We start from the raw sequence: 12,467 nt of genomic DNA on the forward strand, positions 1-12,467 counted from the left end.
TTGGGTTATATCACATTATTTTAGGAGAGTCAAGGAACTTTTCTGCTTAGGCGAATGACTGCGCACTTCAGCCACATTGGTCATACGCACACTTGTATAACCGTTTAGATAACAGTCGGCCGCTCTGAGCCGCTGTGAGCCAACCATCGCCACTGCTTCATTCACCGGCAGCTGCGTCGTAGTGATTTGCTCTCGCTTCTCTCACGCCGGCAGTAGCCGTGGGTTTCCACGTGAAAGCGGTGACACACTTATATAAAAGGAGTGGCATAAGGGGGGACCAATCACAGTGCGGAGCGGCGGTTGGAGCCCCGCCCGTGAGGGGGCGGCTGGCGCTGATTCGATGCGAGCGCCGTGACGTAGAGACCGACAGGTTCGTGGGCCAATGAGCGAAGCAGCTGGAGGATGGCTGTCGAAATGAGGTCACTGCCAGCGCTGGAGATCCAGGGCAGAGTCCCGGTGTGAGTGGGAATCAGGACGGGGTAGAGGGCATCGCTGAGAGACGAACGCAGGGCTGTCGGGACCCGCTAATCATCGCAGCACGGATCCAACCGCAGAACTGCACCAGAGGCCAGCCTTTATTTCCCGGAGACACCCGGAGCTAAAGACGATCAGCCTTCTGTCAGGTTGGTGGGAGTTTCTCTTTTCTATCTTTCTTTGGTGCGTAAGACGCTGCAGCGCTTCTCCGGGTTGTAGAACGTGTAGGGGTGAAGCCGACTCCACTTTTATCCAGCTGTGCTCTGAATGTGTAAAAAGGCTCTGCTGTGGGATCGCGGGAGGTGAAAGTTGCATAACTGTGTGTTGCCGTGGGGGTCAGGAGACTCCAACGGGACACCAGCTGTGCCTATGTAACAGCGGGAGCGGAACGAAACTCGCCGCACTTTAAGGTGAAATACCGGTGGTGGCCTGCGCTCAGAGGACCTTTAACATAAGGGTTTAATCTGGCAGGTATTTCACAGCGGCGGAGATGCATAGGGCAGCGATGGCAGAGTCGCATATGGCGCACTGTTTGTAGTGTCACTGACACATGAAAACTCCTGACGACTTACATAAAGAGGCTACTGCAGCAGCACATGGCAGAAGTTCACACGCAGTTCCTATTAGAAAACCTCTGGGCTGTGCGCCACGCTTTTCTGAATAGGCAGAGTCAGGCTGCTGGTATTCGCTACAGTGAGACAATCCTTATATGAAAGCATTCATTCATCTTCAACAGCAGCAGCAGCAACAGAAGTCCTTACAAGGGAGACTGGAGAGAAAACAAAGTAAATGCTGATTTTTAATTTTGCTAAAAGAGGATAAAGACAAGTCAAAATGCGGCATGCAAATGTGGATCATAATTAATGGAAGAAGTGTCTGCGTGGAAGGCTTAATTTGGGTGTATTCACCTTGCCCTTTGTGACTGAGGAGGGAGGAGAAAGATGAGTGACGCAAATAGGGCTCAGTGGAGATCTCATTTATGCATTTTTGTTTTACTGTTGCAATAAGAACGGTTGCCTTGGCACAGCACTCCCTGCCCACAATCGCAGTGGAGCAGGAGATGAATTTGCAGATTTCTTTCTCTTTTTTTTTAACCATATGTCACTCGGAGTTTATTGTTATGATAAATAGTTAAAAACATCTTAAAGCACACAGTGCTGTAGGACAGTCTAAGGGAAAGGTGCCAAAGCAAACGTGCAGCAGTTTTGATGCAGTCGTGCTGAAAATAGTTGGAATTTTCTGCTTGGACTCTGGTGGTCTACAGCAAAGAAAGTCTTAGGTGGTCTCTGCAGGTGTGCGCGCGCGCACTACGAGTCTTATTTACCGCAAGTTTTTGAGCTGTCATCAAGGACAGATGTAGGTCAGGGAATTATGAAATAATCCCAAAGAGCGACTGCAGTCATGTCTGCACGTGAGTGGAGTCATGGTGCATACAAGTCATTGTTTTGCACTTTTTTTGCATGCATGTAAGAACTGAGACGCTAAAGTAAAAACATACCATCATATTAAAGTGTGCAAGACACACCATTCACACACTGGTGGAAACCCCCACATTAAATCCATAAGACTTCAGACTCCTTGAGACTAAATCCTTTAGCCTCTCTTTTAGTACTTATAGGTAGTTTATAAATTAGGCTTTTCAGCCTCCATCTGCTAATTTAAACATGCAGTTAAATTTTGTGGTAACACAAATGATGGTGTAAGAACTTTGCCTACAAAAACAAATCATTGGACAAATATCTTGAAGTGGTGTTTATTTTTTATATTAAGCTTCTAAAGTCATTATTGCATCATTGTTTCAAGGGCAACCCCATGAATCTGAGGTTCTCAGACATCATGAGGGGGGCAGAGTGCCAGAAACACTTTGAGAAACACTGCCTGTGTGATAATAATGGAAATGTAATGGACTCCTTCTGCACGATGCACATAAATCTGCAGCTACTTCTGTGCAGTTATACGAGTTGTTTTGAGTCCAATTAAAGTGTAATAAACATATTAATTATGCAGTTGTGGTGTGTAAAGATTAATTATGAATGAATCCTTAGAACGTCTTTCATTTGGCACAGTTGTGTAATCTGGTGCTGGTTATTTCCCCTAGAAAAGATGAATTACATAAAAATCACACGAAGGGGAACGTAGTGAGCAGATGGCACAGAGTATCAATGAATGTTATGAAATAAAATTACAGCTTGATATGGAGCTGTTTGTAAAGCTAGAGCATTTTTGATCTTATGGACTTTTTCATATTCAATTTCAAGTCTAGCATGCAATATGCAGTAAGGAATGGGTAATATGGTTTGTTTTTTTTGGTGAGAGTTATTATGATATAATCTCAGGTTCCTGTATAGGTAGCAGTTAAAACATCTGGAAGTCAGCTGGTACTCACAGTGTATTACCAGTACGGTGACATTTGTACCTAACATAGTGGATCTTATTAAGTCTTATTGTTAGGATCTCAGGTTGGAAGAGTTTTGACTTTTTAAACAATGAGTCTGTTGTTTTTTTTTTTAAGTCAGCAGCAGGAGGTTTTAATATTTCTGGTAACTCTGAATAAGACCAGCAACAAAACAGAAAAAAACTCTAAGAAGGACCAAGGTTATCTGGAAATATGTTGCAGACAGTCTGTTTTTCCAGCCGTCTAGGAAAACTGCGGTGACGACTAGAGCGATGAATAGATTCAGGGGGCTGAACACATGTAATCAAATCTTAATTTGCCACCTTAATTACAACCTTAGTTTTAATGTTTTAAGCTCTAAATGGGACATTTTGTCCTTGAAGATTCAGAAAGGCCAAGTGAGCATCGTGTTCCCGGAAGAATCTGATTGCATTAAATGGATTGAAAGTGTTGGCGAAGATTTGCTAATACAGAGGCTGTAATTGGGTTATGTTTCTGATCTTACCTTGTTTGTCACCTGTTACCTCGTCTGCTTACCTCAGTGGAGGATATAAAGGCTTCCTGACCGCTTCCTTTGACAAGAACTGCATTGTAACTCAAGCTTAATAGTGTCACTGCCTGTGTGTATTGATTATGCAAAGCTGGTGAAAGATAACCAAAAGATAACCCTGCACAAATGTCACGTGAGGGACGAGTATGAGTCAAGGTCCCTGCGAGCTTACCCAGTTAAAAATGATGATTAGTTTCTTAATGGGCAACAGGAAATCCATTTCGTTCTCTCCTCTGCTTCCTTGGCAGCTCAACTGGATGGAAAAGACCCAGTTAATGACAGGAAAAAAGGAACAATCAAAGATGCTGAAGTGGCCTCGGGTAACCTTGACTACAGAGAAGAAACGGACATCCATGGGCTTTTTTGAGAAACGATTAACAGGTGGTAGGCCAAGAGTAAATGCTGAAAATGAACCACCGTTAATGACTTTTATTGCATGGGTTTATTGACTCTTTCTTGTTAATTGTCTTTTACGCAAATAAAAATTAGAGAGGGGGATCTATTTTGAGTAAGTCCTCAGCTTCCATAAACAAAATAGTGTAGTGTAGAGCAATAAATTACATAAACTTCTCAGTGTTGCCAGAGTAGCTTGGATTGTCATTGCTGGACCATCATGTACTATGTAGCCTACTTTCAGACATGTGACAGGTCTCTGTTCACATTCTTAGCCTTCCATCCAAATAAGAATTTGATGGAGTGTATTTTATGGGGGCCTTGATCCAAAAAGCAAACAAAAACAAAAATGCTTTCACATTCTTTACACCACCACCTCAGTTTCTGCTCTTAGATGACAGGAGTGGTGTTCAGTGTGCTCTTCTGCTGCTGTAGCCCATTGACTTCATGACTACTCTTCTGTATACTTTGGTTGTAACAAGTTGTTATTTGAGCTACTGTTGCCTTCCAAACCAGCTCAAAGCAGTCTGGCCATTTCCCTCTGAGCTTTGGCATCAGCAAGGTATTTTCACCCAGATAACTGCAGCTCACTGGAAACTGTCTGCTTTTTGACCACTATCTGCAAATCCTTGAGCAGTCAGTCTGGCGCCAACAATGTGTTATGCTCAAAGTCACTTAAATCACCTTTGCTCCCCAATTCTGATGCTCAGTTTGAACTTCAGCAGGTTGTCTTGACGATGTCGACACGCCGGTATGCATCGAACTTCTCTTATGTTATTGGCTGATTAGATATTTGCATTAAGAAGCAGTTGAATACCTAACAAAGTGAAGAACAGACAGTTAAAGCAGTCCATCTAGTCCAAGGAGAATATTTTTGAGGATGGATGAACTTTCTCTCTCTTAGCTTTTCTAAGTATCTGATCCTGCTCGTGTTTGGTAACTGTCTCTCTTAGTATCTTTCTCAACCGACTGTCTGCTGGTATTGAGCCAACTGGCATGATAATGAGCGATAGAGGTCAATGTTTGGTAGGTAGTTGGCAACCAGTGCGAACTCCTGGACTTTGTTACTGTTAGAAACATTGCCAGTCAGCTCTTCAACTTTGGACCAGACTTGCTTTTGCATTTTTTGCTTCTACAGCAGCGCCTGCAAAAAACCCCATCCATTTAACTAAAACGAACTGGTCAGCGGTCAGTGAAGAATGTTCAGTATGTACACTATGTTGGGTTTAACAAACTCTTTCATTTATAATGTCCGATGTGCATCATGATGGACTTTTTGTGTGAAAGGAAAGACTGAAAAAAAGCCACAAAGCTCATCTCACTTTGCAGCGATGACAAGTCATTGCCAAACTCACTGCTCCAGTTAAGCTTGCCAAGCAGTCTAAAAACTACAACACAAGTTGCTCACTTGTCCCTTAATTGTCCCTATTATTTGGCTGTACGTTGACCCAGTTCACAGAGAGAATATGCCTACTTCACAGCATGTCAGGGATATGCAGGCTGCTGACTGCCAACTGCTTTCTGCCATTTGAAAAGGCCAACAGAGCTGCTCATTATTAATGCAAATACCTCAGTACCCTTGACAAAGTAAGGATGACTGTGTGATGTTGCGCAATCGATGGGCCAGCCCGATTTGCAGACAATCACGTGCACACATGCAATAAAAGTTTAGTAAGTGATAACGTTTTTAATGCAAAGTCAAGAGGTCAGTGTTGCAACCTTCGCCTTGAACTCTAAACTGCTCAATGAGCCAAATTTTTCTGTTTTCTTTTCTTTTTTTTGTATCTTTAATAATATTTTTGTGTGAATTTGAGAAACTGAGTCGCGCTGCTTGTGTGGTCCTTGTGTTTTTAGTTGTATCGTGCTTTAAGAAAAGTATCAAATTCCTCTGCGCTTGCTCAATTCTTGTCAGTCATTCTGTCTAATTTGACCTGTGTTCTATTTTAAGTAAAAGACAAACAGATGATGGTCGAACTTATCGATCAGGTGCAACGTGAGTAGAAAGTAGGACAAATCTGCAGTTTTAAAAACCCATCAGAAACAACATGAAAAACACATTTTTGTCAAGCCAGCAACTTTTTTGTCACATACTGTACACACACACACACACCTTTCAAACAGGTCATTACCAGATCAATAGACAACAAACATTAGTGACATCCAAACACCTGCCTACGTAAAAGTCGTTGCACTTCTATGGGCTTGACGTTGAAAAGCTAACTCTGTGAGGCTAAATCCACTTCTGCTTCCGGGCTTAGTGACTTAAGGAGGGCATAGAGCTGCCGTGTGTCTTCAGGCTGAGGAGAATATAGACATTTTCCATTGCACGGCTGGGGAAAGGCATTCTAGTGACGAGGGAGATTATTCCTGGAAGGCATCCAAGACTAGAGGTTAAACACGGGCACAGTGTGGCTTTAACTTCAACATGCTGCCCAGAAACAGAACTGAGTGACTGATAAGATTTTATTTGAATGACTGTAAATCTCAAGTTTGAATATATGTTTTGGGAACATTCATCTTTCTTTGACTAAAAGGAAAAAAAAAACAATATTTGAACTTAGTTTAGTGAAAAGTTCTTGCACACCAAAGCAATCATACAAACCATGGGTTACACTGCATCACTGTGCGTAATTAGTTTAATTCTGTATCATTACAGAGTGAAGCAGCACATACTGCCTTTTTAATCTGCCTTTTATACCATTTGGTCTTGCACATGTCATACACGTGACTCTCACAAAGGTTCTCACCTGACTGATTTGACTGTGCAAATTCTCTTGTAAATTTCCAGTCTTTAGCTGTGATTCAAAGTGCTGCCCTTTAGAAAGAGTTTCGCTGCTGATAAATCAATTTCCAGAAACGGCCTGTTGAGGGAAAAAACTTTTAGCCGCTTCTTCTGATCATAGCCATCACCATGGCCTTTTTCTTGTTTACGCCAAACACGACACTGTTGATGTTCTCACCGAGCTCTGCGTCACTTACTGTAACCAGAAGTAATTCCAACCACCAGTATTTGGGAATCTGGCTTTTGTACTGCATCATTATTTAAAAGAGCACAGATTTTGCACAGTTTGTCAAAAAACCACAGAAAACAGGCCAAAGCCCCTTCACTGTTGGCCTGCAGTGTATGATGGCATTCAGCTTGTCTGGCGTTTCATGTGTCCCAGAGTGAAAGATCCTTTGAAAGGGTTGGTGGGCTCACATGGGACAGGCCTGCTGTTCTTAAAGGCCACGCTGTCTGTACCACAGAGCCATTTTTACAGTACATCAGAGAAGAATCTGCAGGGCTCTTCACAGGTCAGGGGTCAAAGAGCACAATGTGCTCTGATTTCATACCAGACAACGACGAGACAGCTTTTTGAATGATGGGCGCAGCATTGATTTGTGTCTCAAAGACTTTCTAAAAATATGTTGTTGTTGTCTGCAAATGAAATGCTGGTGGGTTCTTTATGTTTTGACTAATTAAATGCAAATTGCGTATGGTTTGGAGTAATCCTGACCAATCTCGCAAGCATGTGTTTGACTGACCTTGCTTCACCCAGGCATCTATTGAATTCAGTTTCTGTTGGCATTAACAATAATATAATAGCACATCAAAACTTAGTTGACTCAGGGTTTTTTTTTCCACTATCACTTCATTCCATCATATATTACCCATTTATTTACATATAATGCAGTCATAAAATGTGGAATGGACAAGTTTTACTTCATTACTAACATGTGTACTCTCTTTCTCTCCGCAGATCAGTCCACTTCTTCTTTATTTCCCTCGGCTATTACCCTTGTAAAAATGGGGTGATTGGGTTTTTTTTTTATCATCTAGTAAACTAACCTGGAACAAGGCCTGTGTAGATCTCCTGATGTCAGAAGATTCAGACTCCAAGCCCTACTGCTTCCCAGGTTTGGAAGATCAGGATGGAGCCTCGAGTTGCAGAGCGTCCACTTCATGCAATTCTATCCCAAGGGGGGACTCAGGGTGCAGCTCCATGGCACAGCTGCACCGTATGGGTGCCTTCAGCCAAGGTAGGCCTGACCTGGGCCTCCCTTCTGAGGGCAGCGACAGCAGCGATCAGGACCCTCCCGCTTCACCAGACAACCATCGCAAGAACGCTCGCTCTCAGTCACTACCCGAGGAGGATGTGGAGATGAAGAGTAGCGGATCGAGCGGGAGTGGGACCGAATCACACGGCAATGAAAGCCACGGCAATGAAAGTCATGGAAACGACAGCAACGGCCACGAGTCGATGGGAAGCTCCACCGGCAACAGCAAGGACTCGGCACTGCTTGAATCCTCTGAGAGCAATAAGAGGTCAGTGGTGGTTGTGGGAATGATAAAACCATTATGAGGGTTGCGCTTCGTCTTTGCATAGTAGCACATACAGACAATCAACCAAAGTACTGCGTCTTTGACAAGTCTTTGGCTGGTCTGACAAGCCAGCAGTAGGAGATAATAAATGGGGTCAAGACCCGAGGTTGCTATCTCGGGAATCTGCAGGTAGTTCAACAAAAAGAATGATCACAGCAGTCTGTTTCTGTGCTTACAAATTACCGTAGCAGCTGATAAATGTTTTTTCAAGACCCCATTAGATAAAAAAGAAAATGCCAAAAATGCCAATCCGAAGATAACACCAGCTTTCCTCATGGGAAAAACTGTGCTGGGTTATTTATGCTCTTTCCTTTTTCCTTTTTCCTCTTACGTAGTTACGTTTGCCCTTTGCTAATGAGTGACAACAATCGGCATAAAAATTGACCATCAACATGTCACAGTCATAATAAATGCAGTTAGCAGCGGCTGATGCATCCGCCCCCATTGGCTAATGCATGTAGATGAGTGAGTGAACCAAGGCTTCAGTGATGGCTGTCGTGCTCTTCGCCCCAGAAGCCCAATTGAAATGTAATTGTACACATCCTGTTTGTCATAAAATGTTACGTTGGGACTTTTGCCAAATGAGGATTAATTTGACATTATTTAGTGTCACCGCAAACATGTTCTCACTCCCTAAACTAGATCTCATTGCCAGCTCACATTGCATAGAAGTGAGTCATACTAGGAGCAGTTGGTGTCTGTTTTTTGCACTTTTTATAAAAGAATCCAACTTGATAAACATGAGCTGATTTCTATGTAGGACACACAAAAAACATGTTTTGGCAAGATACGTCCATGTGCTCCACGCTTCTGTTCGTTCTGGAGTAAACAGGTTGAAATGCAAACACTTGTACTGTGATGCTGTGTGGTTAGTGTTTAATTATAAAGGCTATTTTCATGAATTGTGAGGTGGTTTCAGCTTTATGTTTAAAGATGATCCTCACGAGAATTTAAAGGGTAGCATGCTGTGTGTTTTTCTGGATTTATGTTTACAGATGTGTTCTAATGTTCACTTTTCTCACTCTGAGTGAGAGTTAATGTTTGCTTACTGTCCACGGCACACCTTAAAGTTTAACTTAATGTTCAGTCACATCACAGCCTTAGTATCTGAAGAGTTGTTGGTTACGGCATTTCTCAAAGAAAACTTTAAATGACTAAAGTACGAAAAAAATTTAAAATCCCCTGCCTCTCCACAAACGTGCAGACGTGACTTCATCATGATTTAAAAAATGTTCAGACGCAGTGCAGCCTGCCCAAGGCATGACTACAGCAGTGGAAAAAATAGCAGATGGGTTGTGTCATGCTCGCCAGCTCCTTGACATTTCTATGGCAACAAAATGTTTGTCTTTGTTTACTGGGTGGCGCCGGCCAAGTGGAAGGCATTGACGTTATACTGCCTCACTTTCAGCCTTGACTGGCTTACCTCACTTGATCTTTTCACTATGGAGTTTTTTTTTAAAATTTGTTTAAAAACCGCTCCTCTTCCTGTCCATATGCGCCTCGCACGCAATAGCTCCCTCCCTCAAAAAATGCTATTACTTTTTTTTCCTCCCTCTTCTTACTCACGCCGCTCTCTTTATTTGAACTTTTAACCTTTTGTACCAGTTTTTTTGCTATTTTTTTCCCTCAGCATCTAAAAAATACTCCGTCTTTCTCTGTGTTTAGTACCTTGCTACCTGCATCTGTTGCTCTTTCTCATTCACCTTCCTCATTTAAATAGCAAAATTTAAGTGACAAAAGGGGGTTGGACATTTTGGTCCTTAGTGACACGGCGGCATCACACATTTGCTGCAGAGTTGTCAGCCTCACATCCATGATATAGATACCAACTTACCAAAGGTGCTCTATCGCACTAAGATCTGGTGATTGTGGACGTCGTTTGAGTACAGTGAACTTATTGTTACGTTCAAGAAACCAGTGTGAGATGATTTCAGCTTTGTGTATTCAGGTTGGCTGTGGTATTTAAATGATACTCAGTTGATGCTAAGCAGCCAAAAGTGTACCAAGGAAATATTCCCCACAATTTACCGTCAGCAGCCTGATTCGCTGATACAAGGCAGGATGGATCCATGCTTTCATGTTTCACTTGTTTACTCCAAATTATGGCCCAATCATCTGAATGTCTCAGCAGAAATGGAGACTTGTCAGACTGGGAGTCGTTTTCCTTCTGTTCAATTTTGGTGACCTCGTGCAAATTTGAGTCTCAGTTTCTCATTCTTAGCTGACAGGAGTGCAACCTGCTGCTGTAACCAATCTGCTTCAAAGTTCAGCGTGTTGTGCATTCATTCGCCTTCATACCTTGGTAATGAGTGCTTATTTGAGTTATAGTTGCCTTCCTATCTGCTGAAGCCGTCCTCTGACATCAACCAACAATTTTCACTCAGAGATCTGCTGCTCACTGATTATTTTCTCTTTTTTGACCATTATCTGTAAACTCTAGAGATGATTGTGTGGAAAAATCCCAGCTGATCAGCAGTTTCTGTAATACTCAGACCAGCCTAACTAACAATCATGCCACATTTAAAGTCACTTACAACACCTTTTTTCCACTTTGTGATGTTTGCTTTGAACCTCTGCAGATTATCTTGACCATGTCTGCATGTCTAAAGCTTTGAACTGGTGATTGGCTGATTAGATATTTGCACGAACAGGCAGGTTATCATGTGCACCTACTTAAGTGGCTGGTATTTCACCCCATATTTTGTGTAAAGAGTAAGAACTCAAGTCAAATCATGCTTCTAATACACTGAAGCAAAAAATTAATGAAAAGGGGACAAAAGTAAAAGCAGTTAATGAATAAATACACACTATACTCTCTCTGAGCCTGTAGCTCCAGGCTCAGGTCCATCACTGGTCTGTTAGACAGTTTCATGTTGTGAGACCTGCAGGAGTATCCTTCAATTTTCCCCTTTAATATCCCACTTTATCCACCTGTGATGCTCGAGAGTGAAGCAAGGAGGGGAATGTACTTCAAGTAATAGTGTTATATGTGTTAGAGTAGGAGCAGACATTTGACCTTTAAAAGCATAGGTGTGAAATTATTCGTACAGCCAAATCCAGAAGAGCCACTGTTATGTCACCTGTCCTTTTTCTCCTGCGACAAGTCAAAATGTCTTCTGAGAAAAAGTAAATCTTTGTCGGCTGATATAACTCAGTTAACAGCCCCACATTTTAGCGAGCGTGGGTGACTGCCACCAGTTCTTCAGCTTTTAACATTTCTGTCGAGATTTATATCTACCAGACATACAGAGATAAGCCAGCACGCAGATTTGAAGGAAGGGAAAGTCCAAAGTAAGAAACAGGTTCACGTTTTAGTCTTTAACAACTCTGGATCACAGTGCATCAAATGTGTAGGACATGTATCAAAATGCACCAATATGAAAGATATAAAAGATATATTTTATAAGTATTTATCGCTTAGTGTGGACAGGTGTTTCCATGTATGTATGCAGGATTTTAGACAGAAAAAGGTTAAAAATCTCCGTTTGTAAAGATATTTACTTTCCATCAGTACTCCAAAGAGGAAGTCAGTCAGAAATGGGTCTAAAATATATTTCTTTGGAGTAAATAGTTTAACTATATAAAGAATCTGCACAGCTATCAGTGAATGAATAACTGTTTGACAAAAGGCTTTGAATAGAAAATTGCATCCCTACAATCACTCTCTGTGTAGGGGTACGTGCGTCACGTCTGCATACTCCTCTGTAGAAATAATTACCATGTAGTGCCAGAACTGGATATCACTCGTACACTGCTATTTTAATCAACTCCCTAAAAAAGAAAATCAAATTTTTAAGTCACATTTCTTGTTGTCTTTTCTCACTATTCATATAGCTTTATAGTCGTCGTAGAGAATGAGCCACTGTTTTTAAGCGCACTGCAGTGTAAACTTACCTGTGTTATGGCTTCCCTGGGTTATTTATGTCTCTCAAATGCGCATAAAAACTTGTCGCTCTGCAGTTTAAACAAGACCGCCTCACCCTGATCATCACCTCCTGTCTCTGGTGCACAGTGTAAAAATTAAAGTCTCTTTGAGCCTCTTTTTTTTTTTAACTAATTGAAATAACTCAGAGTTAGAGCCACATTGTGAATCAGCGTGTCGACACTAACGCATGGTCACTCTGTACAGTCTAAAACCAGCTGTTGCATTTCCGAAGGCAATGTTTGACAGAATTGGGCTCTAATCGTGTTTGGACAGACTCTTTGTAAATAATATGTTTTCTATTCTTAGCCAAGTGATGAGGTTATTCATAGCAGCTTGCCGAGTTATAGTTCAGGTGAGTCAGTATCGC

At 42.0% G+C, this 12,467-nt stretch overlaps 1 protein-coding gene across 3 annotated transcripts in view; it reads left to right on the forward strand.

Annotated features, from left to right (window-relative positions):
- The first annotated feature begins 397 nt into the window (after positions 1-397).
- The window catches only part of per2 (period circadian clock 2), a 33,639-nt gene continuing 21,569 nt past the window's right edge, over positions 398-12,467 (forward strand). For 2 of the 3 annotated variants that reach the window (XM_080907547.1, XM_080907548.1), the window contains exons 1-2: positions 399-623; positions 7,553-8,118. In XM_080907547.1, coding sequence (XP_080763673.1) covers positions 7,670-8,118 — 449 coding nt within the window. In that variant the 5' untranslated portion in view covers positions 399-623; positions 7,553-7,669. Of the gene's footprint in view, positions 624-7,552; positions 8,119-12,467 lie in introns of all 3 variants that reach the window. The other variant, XM_080907549.1, reaches the window with a different exon arrangement.

Source organism: Rhamphochromis sp. 'chilingali', assembly GCF_963969265.1.
Source record: "Rhamphochromis sp. 'chilingali' genome assembly, chromosome: 16".
In the NCBI taxonomy this organism is placed as follows: domain Eukaryota; kingdom Metazoa; phylum Chordata; class Actinopteri; order Cichliformes; family Cichlidae; genus Rhamphochromis; species Rhamphochromis sp. 'chilingali'.